The 21,764-nt window shown below is 43.6% G+C and overlaps 1 protein-coding gene across 8 annotated transcripts in view; it reads left to right on the forward strand.

The window, feature by feature from the left end:
* DEPDC5 (DEP domain containing 5, GATOR1 subcomplex subunit) overlaps positions 1-21,691 on the forward strand; it is a 78,308-nt gene extending 56,617 nt beyond the window's left edge. For 4 of the 8 annotated variants that reach the window (XM_044275490.1, XM_044275485.1, XM_044275486.1 and 1 more), the window contains 15 exons: positions 2,961-3,128; positions 3,216-3,435; positions 3,513-3,634; positions 4,082-4,181; positions 4,359-4,421; positions 6,442-6,575; positions 6,653-6,736; positions 9,587-9,719; positions 9,803-9,911; positions 10,033-10,263; positions 11,394-11,563; positions 11,654-11,825; positions 18,479-18,539; positions 18,631-18,713; positions 18,823-21,691. In XM_044275490.1, coding sequence (XP_044131425.1) covers positions 2,961-3,128; positions 3,216-3,435; positions 3,513-3,634; positions 4,082-4,181; positions 4,359-4,421; positions 6,442-6,575; positions 6,653-6,736; positions 9,587-9,719; positions 9,803-9,911; positions 10,033-10,263; positions 11,394-11,563; positions 11,654-11,825; positions 18,479-18,539; positions 18,631-18,713; positions 18,823-19,112 — 2,140 coding nt within the window. In that variant the 3' untranslated portion in view covers positions 19,113-21,691. Of the gene's footprint in view, positions 1-2,960; positions 3,129-3,215; positions 3,436-3,512; positions 3,639-4,081; positions 4,183-4,358; positions 4,422-6,441; positions 6,576-6,652; positions 6,737-9,586; positions 9,720-9,802; positions 9,912-10,032; positions 10,264-11,393; positions 11,564-11,653; positions 11,826-18,478; positions 18,540-18,630; positions 18,714-18,822 lie in introns of those variants that run through there. The other 4 variants (XM_044275487.1, XM_044275484.1, XM_044275488.1 and 1 more) reach the window with 4 other exon arrangements.
* The last annotated feature ends 73 nt before the right edge of the window (positions 21,692-21,764 follow it).

Here is a 21,764-nt window from a genome sequence, read left to right on the forward strand (position 1 = left end):
CTGGGCCAGTATATTGTGCTGCACTTTGCTATTTGGTTCTGCTGCAGAACCATATGACATAGTGTAGCACACTATAATGCTTCTCTCTTTTGCCTAATTGAGTTGACCCCCACTTACTTGGCTCTACCTTCTGTCAATTTGGACCCACTGACAACATGGGGCCACTTTTAGTTTTTATCCGGGGCCACTTTTAGTTTTTATCCAGGGCCACTTTAAATTCCCAGTCCACCTGGCAGGTATGCAATTTTTTTTTTTTTTTTTTTTTTTTTTACCAAGCGGGTCTACAGGCAGCATTGCTCCCTGTTTCCCTTACTAGGAGGAGCAAGACCAGTGGGTCACCAAACCCGCTGCTCCTTCTCCACCTTTGTAAGATAAATGAGGCACGATGGACCCCCAAATCTGCCATTTCCTGCCAACTATAGTTTTCCCTTAGTCTCTGGACCCCGAAGTTACCAGCGTAACTGCCCTCCCCAAGGGACAGTACACTGAAAGAGGTGATCCTGCTGGTCCTGGGGACAATATCTGCAGCGGCGCCACCTCCCACCAGCCAGTTTCCTTTACTAACCCCTGGCAAGCGACTTTGGACTCTCACCCTATTCCTGGTCTTTGAGAGGCTGCCTGCCTGATCCACTATCGGGTCGTCCAGCTCAGCAGGGAGACCCAGCATCTTGACCCGAGGTCTGCCTCACCCCACTCTGCCGGCCCAGTAACTGGGTCCCCTGCATCGCAAATGATGGGCGGCATTGAAGTTGAGTACCTACTGTATTAGGCCCAGGAACTTCCCTTGTTAGGATCTTCTTGCCAGCATCTATCTCCACAGGCCCGGTTTCCTCCACCTAGGCCGCTGGCCCCAGTTGCTTCTGCGGCTTCTCTCCCAAACGCCTTTGCATCAACCGTCTGTGATCCAGACCATGATAAAGGCCAGGAAACCAGCTTCCTCCCATATCAACCACAGGACGTGGAAGTCTTTTTTTTCCACTGGTGTGAAGAATTGCACCTTTCCCCCCAAATCATTTTTCTACCAAAGTGAACAAGACATTGCATGGACTGGCATGGAACTGCAGCGTTAAGTATATTTTTTATAGCCCCTGCTTTCTTTTGAAAACAGTGCCATACCTGTCCACAGGTTGTTTGTGGTATTGCAGCTCAACTTCATTCACTTCAATGGAATGGACTTGCAGTTCCAAACCAAACCTCTGGACAGGTCTGGTGCTGCTTCTGGAAGAAAGCAGCCATGTTTTTCTAATCCCAACAACCCCATTAATGAATAAAATATTCATTTTTATTATTATAAGTTTTGCCAAATCTTTTCTCGCAAAACCATATATATCGGTCTATTCGGCTCCTCCATCTTTATAGCTGCAGGTTATTCCTGTGGGTGTCCAAGCAGAGAGAAATCCCTTTCAGTCTGTAATGTATAGCTTTTCATTAAAGGGGGCCTGTCATGTAGTCATAGTAATGCAGCTGTCTGCTTATCTAGAGAGCCACCGCTGCGCTGAATAAGGCTTTTTTCCGATAGCCCCTGCCATTACCAAGTCATTTATGTTGTTATTTTTGGTGCCTGATTTTCAGATCATCCCCTGGAGCAGCCTCGGTTCACAAGGAAGAATTAACCTATAGCTTAGGGACTGTCCAGGCAACGAGGCCAGTGGCAACTGCGGTGTGATCTCATGAGATATACCCTGTCTCACAAGATCATACTCTCTTCTCACAGCGTCTTGTGCGGACAGGGGAAAACTGAGCACACCTGTATGCGAGCGCTGTATACTGGCTGTATGTCTCTTTGTTACCGGACCCTGCCAACTCTTCATTAGAGACTCCATCCTTGTGCATCCTCCTAAAGAATACACCTTTACGCCCATTATAGTCTATGGTTCAGTGAAAAAACACGGATGGCATCCGTGTTTGGTCTATTTTTCACTGATCACTAATAGGAGATGCTTTGGAAATTAGCTTTCAGTTGAGCAGTGTCCGTGTAATACGGATGACACACACAAGGTGCAAAAAACGGACGCACGGACAAAACATGGAGATCTTCATGGATGAAACATGGACTGATTATTTTTTTTTTTTCATGGACGTCAAACGGACATGGAAATGTGAACAAGGCCTCAGCTGCTTCCACTAGATGCCAGGAGCTGAGTGGTCTGTTATGTGGTCCTCTGAAGCTCCAGCCTTTAGATTTATTCACAGATAAACACACATCGGAGAGATTATTTGAATCCTCCGAAGAAAAATTTTTGTATTGTAATATTTAAAGGGACACTTCTGTCACAGATTTATTTTTATTTTTTTCTAAAGAAAAACATGGGTGGCTTTTTTTTTTTATTTTTTTTTTTTTATATATACCGGTAATTTTTTAAAGTCACTCCATGTATTCCACCTCCTGCCCTGGCTCTCTAACTTCCTCTATGATTGAACTTTTAGCACCTGCCGCCAGAGAGAGCCCCCTTTTGGAACTCAATCAGAGCATCACACTAGTCAATGTAATGCTCTTCTTTGGGCATCTAGGCCTATCAAGAGAACAGCAGAGCTTTCATGCTGTCATCCCAATTCTACACCTACTATTATCGTGGGGATACCCTTCAGATAACATCATCTCCCCACAGCAGCAGTAAAATGACCATAGATTATCTATCTACATTAAAGGTCTTATCTTTAGTGTTTACTACTACAGAAGGACTGTATTTGTATATATTTTTCAATGGTATAGTACTGCCTAAATAAACGAAAGAAAAATAGTTAACGTTTCTAAAAGAAAATGTGTTTTCTATGAATAGTAAGTTAAAAAAAAATCACTTTCTCACACAAGTGTCCTGTTAATATAAGTAAAAAATGGTGACAGCTGAGCTGACATGGAAGTATGGCAGTATGCACTAAAAGATGTAGTGAGTGAACAGCACCTGCTGAATTTACCATTCTACATTTGGGATTACACATTTCTGGTCTTATTTCTGCAGGTATCCCTATGAATCTGCCCAGATCAGTTATACATACAACTTGTGTCCCTCACACTCTAGCAGTGACTTTGTGTCCAGCTGGGTGGAATTTTCCCATGAGCGGCTGGAGGACTACAAGTGGAACTATTTAGACCAATACATCTGCTCTGCGGGGTCAGAAGACTTCAGGTAGAACACGTGTGTGTGTGATGCAGGTTTTTGCACCGTCAGTAAGGAAAATGTTAATGAACTCACCAATGTCATTACTTTATTCAGTCTGATTGAGTCACTGAAATTTTGGCGCACTCGATTCCTACTTCTTCCCTCTTGTGTGGGACCTACAAAGCGGATCACTGAAGGGGAGCAACGATGTGATGTGTATGGAGATCGGCCTAGATCTGAACAAGAGGAAGGTCAATTGTTGGATGGTTTCTTGCGTTTTGTAGAGGGACTTAATCGCATTCGAAGACGTCACAGATCAGACCGAATGATTAGGGTAAAGCACAACTATTCTCTCCTAGGTCACCTAGAATTCTGTTTGTCTTGTTTTTAAAGTTTATTTTTTTACAACAGAAGGGAGCAGGCATGAAAGGGTTACAGCTCCCGCCTCATCCACCAGAACCTCCTGGACCACCAGTTGGAAAGAAAGGCACGTCTGCCCTATCAGCTCTTCTAGAAATGGAGGCAAATCAAAAGTAGGTCCTTGAAGGGGTATTCTGGTTGTAGCAAGGTATCCCCTATCCACAGGAAAGGGAGTAACTATTAGATCAGTGGCAGTCCTACTGCTGGGACCCCCACTGATCACTTGCCCAGTGTCCCTGTACCATGTGCCCTTTTACCCCACCACCCGCAAATGAATGAAGCAGCAGGTCAAGCATTCTCTCCATCCACTCCATTGATCTCTATGGGATTTCCAGGGTACAATGCTTTCCTATTTCCAGAACTCCCCAAAAAAAAATGAATGGAGCATCAGTCCGTATGCTCAGCCTGCTGCATCCGCTCATTTCTGGGGCCGCACAGGGTACGGGGGTCTCTGTTCTCATGATCATCACCGATCTAATAGATGACGCCTTGCTACTTGTAACTCTAACCCATAAAATGTTCACAAAGAAAGATTACATAAATGTGCAATATATTTTCAGAAGCTTAGGGGAGCAGCAAGCTTTAGTGCATGCTGGGAAGGCAACAAGCCAAGCCATAGACCCTGTTGTCACTCCTACGTATGTGGACAGCCCCCGCAAGGTAAGTGAAAAGGTTTAGTATATGAAAAGAGAGACTTGTGTATCTTCTGCCAGTGCTTTGACATTTTGGGTCCACGTATCTTTCCAATTCCCGTTTGTCCTACAAACTTATGGTAGTCAGTTGAGTCTGCCACTTCATCTCTTTATGCCTCTGTCTGCGCTGTCGCTTCCCTCTCAGGACGGGGCCTTCTTTATGGATTTTGTACGCAGTCCACGAACAGCACCAACCTTCAACTCACAGGTTAGTGTCTGAGGAAACAACTGGGGCTTGTCAGCATAGATTTTGGACTTGCATATGTATTGCCTGTAGAATACAGTATGCCTATGGTCCTTAGAAGTTGCTGATGCTTGACAATAAGTTTTTTTAAAATACTTTTATGTCACTAGTTGCCTTGCATTTTAAGTGTATTATTTACTCCAGTTTCGTGCATACAACAGCATGTTCAAGGTATATAATTCAAAAATAATCTGGAATAATACTTGCATGCCATGTTTCTACTTATATGTGTTGTACTATGCATGTAAGTGTATGTTGTCTAAAGTGTCTCTATATGTGCTTTATATACGTTAACCTGAGCAGTTAAAGGCTATGAACACTTTCGGGGGACGTTTTTTATGACTGATCTCAATAGTGGAAAGGGAAAGCGCAAGTGTGAAAGTAGCCTTATGCCAAATCGAGCATAAGAAAATCTGTCGCAGATTTGTTGTGAATTTACCCTCTGCGTCTACAACATACATTGGTATGCTATCGTTTAATATCACAGCATGTGGATGAGATTTCTTAAAAGGGTTGTCTTACTTCAGCAAGTGGCATTTGTTATGTAGTAGGGTTGTTGCGGGTATCGAAATTTCGATACCGGGATTTCCATTTTTTTTCGATACTGGGCTGCGCTGTCTAGTATCTCTGAACATGAGCTTGCTGCTGTCAGCGCGCTCATGTTCCCCCAGCAGCACAGGGGAGAAGGAAGCAGTCTCTCCCTCCCCCCTGTGCCGTTGCCACCAATGGGTCGTCCAATCATAGGATTACCTTTTTTATGGGTTCGAACTTAGTTAAGTTACCAGGCTACATAGAGCGGCACCCAGGGATCTTCCTGCACCTACTAGTATTCCTGGGCGCCGCTCCGTTCGCCTGCTGTGCCCCAGTTACAGTCTCCTGCTCCGTATGCTAATTACTACTATCGGAGCGATGGGGAGGAGACCTCAGCTTCTCTTCTGGGCGTTCCTGTTAATACAGGAGGCAGGTGATGGCAGCGCCCCCTCCCCCCCAGTATTAGAATCATTGGTGGCACAGTGCGCCTGCCCACCCTCAACCTCCCCAGTATTAAAATCATTGGTGGCTCATAATTACATATAAAATACATAAACAAATAATTAAACATATCACATATCGCCATATCCGAAAAGTCTAAACTATTAAAATCGAAAAAAATCTATGCGGTGAATTCCGGAACAGAAAAAATAAATAAAAAACTGCGCAATTCGCCGTTTAAAAAAAAATGCCGAATGCACTTGGCTTTTTTGGTTTATTTTTTTCGAATGGTATTGAGTATCGCAATACTTTTTTATGGTATCGAAATTGAATAAAATTTGGTATCGCAACAACTCTATTATGTAGAGAAAGTTAATACAAGGCGCTTACTAATGTATTGTGATTGTCCATATTGCTTCTTTCGCTGGCTGGAATCATTTTTCCATCACATTATACACTGCTTGTTTCCATGATTACGACCACCCTGAAATCCAGCAGTGGTGGTCGTGCTTGCATATTATAGGAAAAAGTGCTTTTTCCTATAGTGTGCAAGCACGGCCATCGCTGCTGGATTGCAGGGTGGTCTGTAACCATGGAAACGAGCAGTGTATAATGTGATGGAAAAATGAATCAAGCCAGCAAAGGAAGCAATATGGATAATAACAATAAGTGCGTGTCTTGTATTAACCTTGTCTGCATGATAAATGCTATTTTCTGAAATGACACAACCTCTTTAAATTTCAGCCACTTTGCTGGTAGTGAAAAACGCTGTGGATTTGGCTCACACAAATCCGCAGTGGCAAACACGCGTCATATGCGTCCTTGTATTTTAACTACATCTTAGAGATTGTTACTTTTGTTCAGTAGAGTTAATGTGGGCCTTATTAATTATGTCTCCACTCTGCTATATAAAAGGTGTGACCACTATACAATAGGACAGACTGCATCCATATTTATCTTACTTCTCTTTCCACTGCTTAATCTAAAACTGGAAATGTACAATCTATGGCAGATTTCTATAGACCAAGGCGCATCCCCCTTCGCTGATTGGAATAATGCTCTTGGAGCAAACAATACCTCTCAGGAGAGAGCACTTAACCAAGTTGGGAACGTAGGAGAACAGCAGCCTCCCTCAGCTGAGCCGAGGTATGGAGTGACCGCTGTATCGGATGTCATTTAGGACCTTGTAAGATGGATTTTTAACTCCTGCCATGCTTTCTTAGTTTGTCACAGGTGTTTAGTGGTCCAAGCACGTTGCCCTCCAGTGCTAGTTTAAGTGAGATCTTGGAAGCTATGAAACATCCCAAGTAAGTACCTGAAACTGTGTAACAGACAGCATTGGAAGCCTTGCTGTAAGTACATTGCAGGAATGTTAACTTGTCTTACTCATTTCATTGGGGGAACTGCTACCACTAGGAGAGGAGCACGAAGCCAAAAGGGTTAGCCCCCTGCTCAGCCTATAGCCCTCCTGCAGATACTGAGACAGTTTTAGCTTAGTATGCAGATGAGGCAGAGTCTTCTTACCTTTGCTAATTTTAGTTTGATTTTATTCCCTAGGTAGGAAGACAGGGAAAATAATGTATCCCTTATTATGAGAACACAGTTACCCCCCTCCTGCCAGAGTCATTGACAAAATCTTGGTCTTGGATTATCTGATCAATATGATGAGCAGGGTATAACATTGTGACACTGACTTGTACGGATCTTCAAGTGGTCTGATTAAAAAAATATATATAATCTGAGAAGTTAGAATTATTGGATAGTTTAAGATATCAAGTAGCAAAATGGCAGATGTCGTTTTCCAATGACAAGTCTAGAGGTTGAAAGTTATAATAGCATTGTTTAGCCTAGGAAACATAAGTTAGTCTACTTTCACACTGGCGTTTTGGTTTCCGTTTGTTAGATCCGTTCAGGGATCTCACAGTCGGTCAGAAATGGATCCGTTTTTAAAGAGGACCTTTCATATAGCAAAACATTGTGAACTAAGTGTCATGATCTATACAGCGGCGCCCAGGGATCTCACTGCACTTACTATTATTCCTGGGCGCTGCTCCATTCTCCTGCTATGCCCTCCGGTATCTTCAGTCACTTGGTTATAGTAGGAGGAGACTGCCCTTGTTCTCCTGGGCGTCTCCTTCTCCTAGGCTGTAGCGCTGGCCAGTCGCAGCCTGGGAGGTTTTTTTTCTCCCAGGCTATGAGCTCTGCGCTGCGATTGGCCAGCACTACAGCCTAGGAGAAGGAGACGCCCAGCAGAACAAGGGCAGTCTCCTCCTACTATAACCAAGTGACCGAACATACCGGAGGGCATAGCAGGAGAACAGAGCGGCTGTCACGGATGGTGTAGCAGAAAACAAGAAGTTACAAATAAGTATCCGACTGGCTTGATCCAAAACTAAGGAACAAAAGGGTAAGCCCTATTAAAGCCCTGAAGCTCTCCCTGTCTTCTCAGCCCATGCAAAGATCTCTGTGATAGAAGGTTGCATGTCCACGTACCTAGACTGAGTGACACCTGCAAACCCTATAATAGTGAGGGGACATGACCACCGGCTCCCTGCACTTAATACGGAGGGAGTCAGGGTCACCTAGAATCAAGCCAACAGGAAAACAACAAATCCAGACATAGACTTATCTGAAGAAGCAGCTGTAGCAACTCCAAGCTGAGAACACAATCCAGGAAGTAGTATAAACCGCAAAGTGAGGCAGTATGGGAGGAGATATTTAGGGAGGCAATCACTGCTAATAGATGACAGCTGGGAGAGGGAGGAGAGATGTCAAAGCGAAAGCAAAACAAAAGAACATCATACAGGAGGTACTGAAGAACGTCTATCAGAGATCTGGCGGTGACAGCGGCGCCCAGGGATAATAGTAAGTGCAGCGAGATCCCTGGGCGCCACTGTACAGATCATGACACTTAGTTCACAATGTTTGGACCGATGAAAGGTCCTCTTTAATGCATTCTGAATGGAAAAGGATCTGCTGAGAATGCATTAGTTTGGCTCCGTTCTGGCTCCATTCCGCTTTGGAGACAGACACCAAAATGCTGCTTGCAGCGTTTTGGTGTCAATCTGACGAAACTGAGCCAAACTAATCCGTCCTGACACACAATGTAAGTCAATGGGGACGGATCCGTTTTCACTGACACAATCTGGCACAATAGAAAACAAATCCGTCCCCCATTGACTTTCAATGGTGTTCAAGATGGATCAGTTTTGGCTACGTTAAAGATAATACAAACAGATCCGTTCTGAACGGATGCATGCGGTTGTATTATCTGAACGGATGCGTTTGTGCAGATCCATGACGGATCCGCACCAAACGGAAGTGTGATAGTAGCCTTATTGGTTTTGTTTAATTGACTGCAGCCAATCTGCAAATATGGAGGGGCACAGGTCATCCAGGGTTTGATCACAATTTTTGTGGCTTACAAGAGTTAATTCTCCCGAAAAGATCCTTGTTTAAAAAGGACCTTTCATCTGTTTAACCCTAGTCTAATTAGGGTCTTACCTTATAGGGCGGCCCCCACTGATGTCATTGCACTTTTTTTTTTTTTTCTGTTGGCCCCCGTTGATTTCGGTGCCTTATATTCTAATTAGCCGACTTGGTTATACTAGGCGGAGACTGGAGCGGTTCTCTTCTCCCTGGCTGTGAGCGCATCCAATCAGAGCACATCGCTCATAGCCAGGGAGGAGCTCATTCTCCCTTGAAAAAATAAAATAAACAATAAAGTGCGATGACATCAGTGGGGGCCGCCCTATAAGGTAAGACCCTAAATAGACTAGGGCTAAACAGATGAAAGGTCCTCTGGGATGGGTATGTTTTGGGATTAAGAAATGGTGAAAAGAATTTGACATAATCTGCCATGCACCCTTTTTGTTCATTAACAAATTGTTTCCAAAATCATTGAGGGGTGAAAAGGTCTTTACACATTAATTGGGTGGTGCGCACATTTTTCTTCGTGCAATATGGTCTGTGGAAGACATTGTTTATTATAATCGGGGGGACATTAACTAAAGGGTTTCTAGAGCATGAGCCCACTGGTAGTAGACCTCTCATCCACCTAGAATAGCTTTAGACATTACCAGATTAGAATACTTGTATCGTGTCAACACATGCATTGTAATAGTATTTAATGGTGGAAATAATTCCTGTGCTTGTAGTACCGGTGTTTCTCTGCTGTCCGAACAGAAGGGCCTTCCTCCATGTTGCTTTATCAGTGCTGAGGTTGTGCATTGGTTGGTCAATAACATAAGCTGGGTGCAGACTCAAGTGATGGCCATGGACATCATGCAAGTAAGAAACATGCTTTTCTATGGCAACACGTAACATTATTTTGGCGTGATCTAGTTAGAACACCTCCACTTTGTGTTTTGCAGAAGATGCTGGAGGAACAGTACATAATGCATGCTTCTGGAGAAACGCTAAGAACCTTCATCTATGGATTTTACCTTTATAAGATTTCCCCTGAAAAGGATCCTGATAAAGGTGGGAGGAACGTGTAATAAACCTAAAGCTGGTTACGCCAGAGTTACCATTTACTTACATGCTCACGGTTAACTATCTACCTCTTTCTGATCTTGTAAACTTTTTTGTTTTTTTGTCATAGCAGCACCAAATCTGACACAGCCGAGCGCCTGGCATTCTGCTGCAATGGAAGATTTTACTGCTTTCCAGCGGAAATGGTTTGAGGTGGCAATAGTGGAAGAGGAGCTACTACATTCTGAAATCCCACCATTTTTGTTGCCTTGGTTGCCCAGTCGGCCCGCCTCTTATGCAAGTAGGCACAGCTCTTTCAGCCGCAGCTTCGGAGGAAGGAGCCAGGCCGCAGCACTGCTAGGTAGCTGCCCATAGAGGGCAGAGGAGCTGATGGAGTGCCAGGGCCAAGAGAATGATCTCCTGTGGACCATCAATGGTCTCAATCTGTAGCACAGTTGATATAAACCTACAAATACTATACTGTTAGGTCTAACACTAGTAATATAAGAAAGGCCCTCCTCCCTAAATGGCATGGCAGCGTCCATATCTCATTATCTTTTAAATGGATTGACTGTACAAGATTATGAATGTAACCTCTTTTGTAGTCCAGGTGACATGTCAAAAGGTGGCTCTTTGCTAAATGCTGCAGTATTATTTTGTCTTTCAAAGCTGCTTGTTGTCATCCAACATATTTCAAGACTCTGGCTAAAACTCATCAATATCCTTTCTACATGGTCTATTTTCTCACGTAACTATTGAAGGAAAGCAAACTAGACTAAGACCTCCAACATTACTGTGTCCATGTGACATCATTGGTTCCTCTTGGTTGACTGGCTGTAGTACCATCTCCAGCAAGCTCCTGCCCACTGGGTATCATGTAACCTGCATGCGATTCATCCAGAGCGCCGGAACAAGCTCTCCTATCAATTGCCATACTAATCTCTTACTGGCCATACACACCAGATTAATGTCAGCCAAACCTGCTGATTTCAGTGGGACAGTAGATCATCTTGTAAGATGTCAGCAAAGAAAAGGATCAGGCTTTTGGATTTCAACATGCCTGATCCTTTTGTTTTCGGGGGAGATAAGCCACTGTCAGAGGTGTCTGGCAGATGCTTTCTCCACCTTTCCAATTCAGAACACGTTTGCTTGGCTGAGCGCACGTGTGTATGAAGGGGGTCGAGAGGATTACCTGTTTGGCGGACAGCTATCTAACTTGTATGGCCAGCTTTACTTCTGGGTGTTCCTACCATCTGACTATGGTGTTTTTGATTGCGACCTCTGATTAATAATGGTTATAACACATGGGCTGGTTTCGGTTCTGCATGCTTGCTTAGATTAGTGCATGCTTTAGAGAGTAAGCTGCATGTAGCGCTTCCCATCTTGTTTTTAATTTCCTTTTTTGACAATTTTCTATCAAGATGCAGTTTTCTTTAATACATCCATGGACTATTGCGTCTTATCTTTTCTCGTCTCTCTTTCCGTGTATAGCTGCTACTGTACCAGAGCAACGGACTGTAACTTTGGATGTGGATTTTAACAATCGTACGGACCGGCTGGAGTGGTGTAGCTGCTATTACCATGGGAATTTCTCCCTGACTGCCGCGTTTGAGATTAAGCTACACTGGATGGCTGTAACTGCGACTGTGCTTTTTGAGATGGTAAAAAGATTGACTTGTCCATAAAGGGTTCCTTCACTTCATAAAATCCTGCCCGTCAGTTATTAAACTCCTTTTTTCTTTTGCCTGTAGGTGCAGGGTTGGCACAGAAAGGCTACGTCCTGCGGTTTTCTCCTTGTACCAGTTCTAGAGGGTCCATTTTCCTTACCAAGTTATTTGTATGGTGATCCGCTGAGAGCTCAGCTCTTCATTCCTCTCAACATTAACTGCTTGGTAAAAGCAGAGAGTGACCATCTGTTTGAAGGTATGTAGTGGCAGCGTGACATCATATACTGTATATGTTCATCCAAATGTTCTATACATTGTCCAGCTCTTGGCATATAAAGGAATTTACGCCATAAATCCATCACAGTTTTCCATGAAATGTCTGTGAATCTTTGACAATGAGACGTTAAGGGTATAATCAGTCGTAGCAGATTAGTTGCAGAAATTTCATCAGCTCCGTACATGTGAATGAGGTTGTTTTTGCCTGTGCATGGATTTCTGCAAGTTCCATTCAGATGAACGGAACAAGCACATCTGCAACATATTTGCCGAATGAGAATACACCTTAAAGAGGACCTCTCAGCGCTCCTGACATGTCTGTTTTAATAGCTTCATACATTCCCCATGTAATAACAATTCTGGAGCATCTATTCTTATGTCTGTATGTTGTGCCATTCCTTTATTATTTGCACTAGAAGTTATGAATAAATTGCTAGCAGTCTGCAGTAAGGGTACAGAGGGGAGGTAACCAGTTGGAGGGGGGGTGTACCTGCACAGACTCACTCTATCCAATCAGTGCTGCCGTTTTCAGACTGTGTAGGTACACCCCCCAACTTGTTACCACCCCTCTGTACCCTTACTGCAGACTGCTAGCAATTCATTCATAACTTCTAGTAGAAATAATAAAGGAATGGCACAACATACAGACATAAGAATAGATGCTCCAGAATTGTTAGTACGTGTGGAATGTATGAAGCTATTAAAATAGACATGTCAGGAGCAGTGAAAGGTCAATCATACAACCATATTTTTGGTCAGCATCCGATCTGCTTTTTTCTTTAATCGGATTCGATGTGGACCCATTCATTTCATTAAAAAAAATGCAGACAACACAGTGTGCTGTCCATATCCGTATATCTGTTCCGCAGTCCCGTAAAAAAGATAGAACATGTCCTATTCTTGTCTGTTTTGCAGACCGGAATAGGCATTGTTACAATGGGTCCGCAAAAAAAAAAAGTCATCCATATTTTTTGCGGATCCACGTTTTTGCGCACCACAAAATACATATGGTCGTGTAAATGCACCCTAAAACTCCTTCCCAACAGTGCAGAATAATTTTGCTTTAAAACTTTGGCTTCAAGGGGTCGTTCCATAATGACAACTTGTCTCTTGGGGATCCGACCACCTGCCGATTACAAGAATGGGAGCTCATACTCCCCTGTTTGAATGGAGCAGCGGTCACACGTGCATGTCTGCCACTCCAATTCAAATAGGAAGCATGAGACCCCAGTCTCGTGGTAGCTATGGGCCAAAGCTGTCGTCTTGTGGACAGAGTTGTAATGGGAAAACATCTTTAAAAGCGTTGTTCCGTGATTGAAAATTAAATTTCTTGTTAGTTTTAACCCCCCCCCCCTTACTTTCTGTGATCCCCTCTTCCCCCTATGCAAAAAAAAAATTAAATGAAGAATAAAAAATAAAAAAATGTACCCCTTTAATAACCACCATCTTTTGATGGCAGGCAGTGCAGGGCCTAAGTCTGCAGCAGCCTCTTTTGCCTTTGCTGCAGTGGACGGGTTGCTGGCTCCCAGAGCAGACCTGTGCCAAATACCAGCTGTAACTAAAAGCTCAGGATTTCAGCGCAGTCTCCGATCCAGGCGGTTAACCCTTTGTTTGCCAAGGTGCATGATCAAAGGGGACTCCACCCCACAGTCAGGTCATTGGGTTTCCTAGTAACCTAATTGGAAACTGGGAGGACCATCTGCCTTCAGGCCTGAGGACCTACAAAGGACCCCAGGGCTACCTGTCCAGTTATCCTGCTATTAGGGCACATTAGTGCCTGTTATAGTGACAAGAAGCATAGTATACTCATAATTTAATAGCTTGGATAAAAAAAAAATGTTTTATAAAAGTACACAAACTACATGTATTAGGTATCCACACACCTATAAGAACCTGTAGAAATGATTTATTAAGCTATGTAGTGTGAAATAGAACTGTATAAAAATTAAAAAAAAGCCACAAATCAATTTTTCTATATTTCCACAACAAACATTTTTTTGCAACAAAAATAAATAAAATCAATGGTATGTACTTGTTATGGCGCCCTCTGGTGTTCAGTGCCAGTGGGAAGGAGCTGCTGCCAGTACAACCCCAAGAATCACGCCACCCTCCGTATATGTGAGAGTCCATATGCTGGGATAGGGATATTGATCGTTTTGGATCCACCAGTACTGCACACATAGTGCGGAATGTAACAAAGTGCTTTACCTGTTTTGGCTTAAAAAAGTAATACATTTTGGAGCAAGTTCTATTTTACTGCAAAATTTCTTGAATGTGGCCTAAGATATTTGGAGACGGACTCAAAATAACACAGTTGTGGTAGCAATATCTAGACAGAAGCAGAGGCACATAGCATTATAAATCATGATAAGGCCGTGCGCTGCTGCAAGTCCACAATGGAGGATCATGCTCACACACGGAATATGATTTTCACAATGGACTCGCTTGTGTGAAACATCTCTTAAAGGGATTATCCGCCTTTTTATATTGATGACTTGTCCTAAAGATAGGTCATCAATATCAGATTGTGGGGGGCCCACTCCCAGCAACCCCACGATCAGCTGTTTGAAGAGAATGCAGTGCTAGTACAAGGTGAGCAGGTGTAATTACAACTACGCCATCCCAGGGGACGTCTGTAGCTTCAAGTGAATAGGAAGAAGTCATCCCATTGAAGTGAATGGGACAGCTTAGTTGTAATTACACGTGCTCACTGCTGCAGTTGCGACAGCAAGCAGGTAAACAATGAAGAGAAGGCAGCGCTCATAAGAGCACTGCGTACATGTCAAACAGCTGACCGGCAAGGATGTCGGGAGTCAATATAGGTCATCAATATTTAAAAAGCAGACAACCCCTTTAGTAAGGAATTTCTCAAATAGTCCATCACTTTTCCTGATATGCTGGTAAACAGATCCACACATAAGCATCTTGAAGGGATATTTCAGTTAGATTAAGTATTCTCGTATCCACAGGTGACTTTAACAAGCGATTTTTAGATCGCTTCTCCTATAGACTGCAATGAATCGCCATTACAGCCTATGTGAGTTGCACTATGTTACTATGAAGCCCTGCCACCTGCTGGCTTCCAAAGAAACTACTGCTTTGATAGCCCTAGTCCCTCTGAAGTATCTGAGGCTATCACAACGGCTCCCCCATTGCTGCCCATTTGGGCCGCAGAGAAAGCTGCCTCAGATGCTGTGGTTAAATGTCTGCAATCTGTGATTTAAAAAGGTGTTAATGTTTTGTGGCTGCTAAGGCTATGGTCACATCATATTTAGGCTACATTCACACGACCGTATGTGTTTTGCGGTCCGCAAATTGGGGATCCGCAAAACACAGATACAGGCCGTGTGCTATGAAAGAAATGTCTATTCTTGTCCGCGATTGTGGACAAGAATAGGACATGCTCTTTTTGCAGGGCCGCGGGACGGAACTATGGATGCGGACAGCACACAGTGTGCTGTCTGCATCTTTTGCGGTAGTGTTGAAATGAATGGGTCCGTATCCGTTCCGCAATATTGTGAAATTGATGCTGACCTAGAACTACGGTCGTGTGAATGTATAATATATGCCGGGATGTATACATTAAACAGGTGCCCACATACAGTGGTGTCTGTCACTCATAGCATTCCATTGTACAACTTTTTTTTTTCCATTTTTTTGCTGGATACTGTTGTATGCAATTCTAGTCCGTACTTTCTCTGGTATGTTTACTTATCCCGGCCAAAAGGACAAAAAAAAAAGGCACACAAAATGTTGTCAAAAATCGTGGTATGTCTGTTGCCTGTTTTTTTTTCTTTGGAACCAGATAACAAAATGGGTGTATCTGTACAACCACTGTGTGGACCACTGCCAAAAACAGTCTGTGTTTCTGTCAGCATGCAGTATCCTTGTTTTTGTTGTATTAAACATGACAATTATAATTGCCACAATTTGCCACTGCAAATGCTTCCGTCGCTTCCTATAAAAAGGCTCTCAGAGGCTACTTGTGGGTAGTGTACCTCTTGGTGAGAGATTGTTGACTGCTAGACATGCCTCTACAAGGCACTCATCAGACATTTTGCCCAGTTGACAGACTTTTAGAGGGGGTGCATTATTGGACTGAGAGAAGCAGGATGGTCGTTTCGACAAATTGCCTGCCATCTAGACCTTTCTGACCAAGCTGTTAGGTGGTGCTGAGAGCAAAGGGCACCACCATTTCAAGGCACAGGCACATTACATGTCCTATGATTGACAGACAGCCACTGTCGCCTTTGTTTGCAGCAGTGTCATGAACGAGAAACCTGCACTGCTATGGACGTATTGTCTTTAGATACAAATCCAAGTTCTATTTGGGCTCTTAAAATGGTCGGATTCGAGTATAGAGGTCTTCGAGCGCTGCCCCAACTACTGGGATGATGATCTAAGGAGCCATTGCATACGACAGTCGGGCACCCCTAACTAGTGATACGAGGGACACTAACAGGTCAGCGATATGTGCTGGATTATCTGCGACCACACGTGTTGCCTCTTTTGGCAGGGTATCCAACTGGCATTTTTAGGAGCATGATGCTCACCCACACACACAGAAAGGGTTTCCCAATAGTGTCGCCCCCAGATTGCAACACTTTCTTCATAGGACCAGTTGGGACACCAGCTTCAGCAACCTACGAGTGTGCAGGATCTACAGGCCCAGCTGCAATATCTGTGGGCAAATGTATATGATTATCATATATTCAAGTTTTCTGTCTCCACACTATCTAGACGAAATGGGCTGTATAGGTTTATAGACTCATATTAAAGGGATTCTGTCACCAGGTTTAGGGCTATAGAGATACGGCTAGATCGCCGCTAGCATGTCCGCAATATATGTGTCCTATAGGGCTGTGTGGTTTTAATTTCTTTAAAAAAGGATTTTATAGATATGTAAATGAGTGTTGAATGTGTCCAAGGGGCTGTACGAACCTTACTTGTGCCCAGCCATGCCCGCCTGTGAAGGAGCCCAGCACCGCCTATGTCTCCTCCTTTCATCAACGATAGATAGCCGTAATCTCGCGATGCACAGTTCTTTCCCTGAGGCTGATGCCAGCACAGGGAAGGAACACTATACCGGCACTGCGCATGCGCGAGCTCGCACATCGCGAGATTACGGCTATCGTTGATGAAAGGAGGAGACATAGGCGGTGCTGGGCCCCTTCACAGGCGGGCGTGGCTGGGCACAAGTAAGGTTCGTACAGCCCCTTGAACACATTCAACACTCATTTACATATCTATAAAATCCTTTTTTAAAGAAATTAAAACCACACAGCCCTATAGGACAGATATATTGCGGACATGCTAGCGGCGATCTAGCCGTGCATGTCCGTATCTCTATAGCCCCAAACCTGGTGACAGAATCCCTTTAAAGTGAACCTGTCACCAGGATTTTGGGTATATAGCTGAGGACATGGGTTGCTAGATGGCTGCTAGCACATCCGCAATATCCAGTCCCCATAGCTCTGTGTGCTTTTATTGTGTATAAAAAACGATTTGATACATATGCAAATTAACCTGAGATGAGTCAGAGCTTGAAAATATGACTCTTCTCAGGTCACACAAGTCAGATATGACTCTTTTTTATGTTAATTTGCATATGTATCAACTTTTTTTTTTTTTTTTTACATAATAAAAACACAGAGCTATGGGGACTGTATATTGGGGATGTGCTAGCAGCCTTCTAGCAACCTATGTCCTCGGCTCTATACCCAAAATCCCGATGACAGGTTCCCTTTAAGCAAAAGGCCCCTTAGATCAGAACTGTCTGGCCATCTATGGTCCAATCTCTGAGGGCAGCTTCGGAATACAGCTACGCATCTACAGCTATGGATACGCATTGTCCTCTATAGTAAAAGGTTAGGGCTCTGGTTGAGATTGTAGTTAATATGGAGAGGGAAACTTATTTGATTTGTAATAATTGCAAAAACTCCAATGACGCACACGACGTCGCATTACCCATAGATTAGTATAATTTACACGATATCCCACATAATGCGAACACGCTTGTATGGTTATCTCTATTACTATGTTGCCATGGCCAAAAGCTATGTAAATGCTGGTTGCGCTCACTGACTTCGCATGTGTCTGGCTTCCTGGTGTGCGGCTATGCACTTTTGTCTAGCTGCATACCACCTAGCTGCCGTTTACTTATATAAAACTAGATGCAGCAAATTGCCTAATGTGCCAAATTTTGTGTAATTTTCCCGACTAGTTCTAGGTTCTAGGTGGATATCACATCAGTAAATGTTTTCCCAACTCTGTTCTATACTGAGAGGCCAGCACAAATAAACTGGTGCGTGCCATATAAAGGCATCATGCACACGACCATATGTATTTTGCGATTGGCATATTGCGAATCCGGGTGGCATTCGTATTTTTTGCGGACAACTTGGTCTGAATTTTGTGCACAAGTATACAACATACGTCCGTTCCGCAAAAAGATCATGTTCGCAAAATGAAAACCACGGACCCACTGAAGTGAACGGGTTTGCCCAAAAAAATGCAGTATCAGTATTTTGCTGATCCACAATTTCCAGACCGCAAAACAGATTCAGTCGCGTGCCTGAGGCCTAAGAAATGTGGAACTGAAGGCCATCATTCCAGCCTCTATTTCTATTGCAGGATTTGAACCAGAGACATATTGGGAACGAATGCACCTGTTGCAGGAAGTGATTGCATATCGGTAATAACACGTTTTATTCATTTTTTTTTATATCTCTCATCCGTTTTCCTTCCCCTACAGTGTTACTGTACTTTACATTTTCTTATTGTAGATTTGGCTTCATTCAAGATAAATATTCAGCTTCTGCATTCAATTTCCCATCTGAGAATAAACCACAGTATATCCATGTGACAGGTAAATTAAGAAAAAAAAATATCAGCATTTGCTCTCTAGTTTCATGCAGTTTATCGGCTGTCTAGTTGTTATTTTTAACTGGTTCGTTTTTGCTTTTTACCCCTCCAAGGTACTGTCTTCTTACAGCTACCATATTCTAAGCGGAAATATACTGCTGGCCAACAAAGGCGAAGGAGAAATTCCACAAGCTCCTCATCACAAAACCTATTTGGTGAAGAGAAAATAGGATACAACTGGGCCTATAATACCATGCTCACTAAAACCTGGCGCTCTAGTGGCACAGGAGATGAGCGCTTTGCTGACCGCTTGCTAAAAGACTTTACAGACTTTTGCACCAATCGTGATAATAGACTTGCAAACTTTTGGGGCAGCTGCCTGGAGAAGATGAGTGAACCCTGAATATCTTTTCTGAACCAGATTTTAGCTGACGTATAGGATGTGATTTCGGGGATGACTTACATGAGGTTCTAGTGCAGCATTGCAGACTGTGTCTGTATTATACGGAAAATGGGATATGTTTGCCGAAATTTACTTGGTGAAAGCTAGATAAAAGGCAGCGACAATCTCCAAAATGTATGGACGCCTAACAACATAAACAGATGTCTGAGGACTAAACATGTAGAGGCCCCTTTACGCGGGCTGACACAGCAGGCAATTGTCAGGAACAAACTGTTCATTCTCAATAATTGACTGCTTGTCAAAGGAGATGAGAGCAGCATTTACATGAAGCAATAATCTCTATATGAGGACTAGCAATTGGTAATGTGATTACTTATCCAAAGAACCATTGCTGCTGGATAGAAGATCTCTGTTTAGTCAGAGCGATCTGCTGCCCAGAAATGTTGACTTAGGTGGCTGCAGTAGCGATGCCCAACCTGTGGCCCTCCTTCTGTTGTAAAACTACAACTCCCACAATGCCCTGCTGTAGACTGATAGCTGTAGGCTGTTCAGGCATGCTGGGAGTTGTAGTTTTGCAACATCTGGAGGGCTGCAGGTTAGGTATCCCTGCTTTAACCTGATGAAATGCTCGTTCATTGGGTCACTACCAAGGGCAATTATTGGGAACAAGAGTTCCTAGAAACACTCCTTCCTGATATTTGCCCTGATCATTGACCTGTGTAAAGGGTCCTTGTACAGAGACCAATGATCTGGCAGATTATCGGACGCCAAGAAGACTGTCCTGATAACTGCCTGATCATTAGCGGAGATGAGGGCTGCATTTACATGCAGCAATCACTTCTGGTGTATGGGAATGAATACAGTGATCGCTTGTCCCCATAGAAAATCATTATAGCTGCACAGCAGATCATTGTTTAGTACATTCTGCTGCACAAGAATAATGATTTTCAGTGCCAGCAGACTGACACGATCACCCAGTGAACATGCGTTTGCTCATTTATTGGGTGCTTGCCAGCATCTTTTACACAGGTCAATTATCAGGAGTGAGCTTTTGCACAAATTCTTATTCCTGATAATCTGCCAGATCATCGGTCCATGTAAAAGGACCCTTAGTTTTCAACAAAACCTATCCGTTGAAATCCAAAATACCTAATCCTTATCTCCCGGACATCAGGGGCAGACTCAGGATACACAGTAGATGTCAGCTGAAATCGGCAGGTTTGGCCGACATAGCTGTAACAGCCATCTCATGGTAATGGCCGGTTTAAAAAGAAATACGCTTAGATGCCAAACAAATGATTGTAGTAAATTATCTCGTACTGAAAGAGTACTACTTTATCCTCTGTGAGGACTACCTATCTGCTCTGATGGTCGGCCTGATATGCAACCCAGAGCATTGATTTTTAGCTGATATGGAGCCATGTCAGCCAGCTCCCCTATGGGGAATGGAGGTTTTCAGAACCATCCAGGTTATCTTCTTATTAGTTATACAACATGTTAAACTTTGTGTTCTGTCCTGTCGCCTTCTGCCACGTGATGCCCACCATAAGTGGGTTGTATAGCCTGCATTTTCCTTGACCTGCACTGTAGTAGAAATAAGTTGGCTTTTGCAATCAGTCTGGTTGCTGCTTTTATAATAATGAGATCTAGCTGCTATGGGCATGTGTCCCCTTTTTTCTGCATTAGTTTGTCTAATCCCCCTCATATTGGAGTGCAACAAGCGTGTGAAAGTATTATACTGTGAAAATGTGCAGTAAATGGCAATGTCCGCCCGCAGCTACGTCGGGGTCCTATGATTTGTGTATTGTACAGAGTGGCATACACGAGATCACAATGTCACACGTCAACATCACAACCAATACCAATAATAGTGAATGTCGTGTTGCCACTCGCAACGACCTTCATCAGAAATGCACCCCTCTTGGATTTTGGGGAGACCACGTTCAGTATTATTAGGTGTGACGGCAATATGACACTTGTGATCTTAAGGTGGAGTGGCCACACGTCGCTAGGCTTGAGCGAATCGAGCTCCGGATCATTCTTAATACTGTTTCCGTACAGCTTAAAACGTATTGGCTCCGTGTAGGCCAACTTCGTATCGCCCGAAGTAGCGCTAGAATTAATCCGGTATTCCTATCAGACCTATTCCGTGAACGGGTTCACATCTGTGATAGGCCTCTTTGACACGAACGTGGCCCAGCCGCATGCGGATCCATTAACTTGAATGGGGTCGGCAATACTTCCATGCCACAAAAAGATAGAACAAGTTCTATCTTTTTACGGAACGGAACCCCACGAAAGCACTCTGTACTGCTTCCGTTCCGCACCGCATCTCCAGATTTGGAGACCCATTCAAGTTAATAGGCTTGCATCCGTGATACGCAATACGGCCACGGGAGACACGGTCGTGTGCAAGAGGCCATACGTTGTGCACACAGCCGGGTGCAGGGCAGTTATCTAGGGCTCCTAGGAACACTCCTTCCTGATATTTGCCCTGATCACTGACCTGTGCTAGTTTTCACCTCTGTATGGCCACCTCTTTAGGGTGTGGACTGTGTGAAAATAAAATTCTAACATAAGCAGTTACTGGTTGTGGTTTCATTTAAAGCATGCTGAGTTTTTAGGAGACGACCATTTTTAAAGCACCCTCTG

Source organism: Bufo gargarizans, chromosome 1 (genome assembly GCF_014858855.1).
Source record: "Bufo gargarizans isolate SCDJY-AF-19 chromosome 1, ASM1485885v1, whole genome shotgun sequence".
Taxonomy (NCBI): Eukaryota; Metazoa; Chordata; class Amphibia; order Anura; family Bufonidae; genus Bufo; species Bufo gargarizans.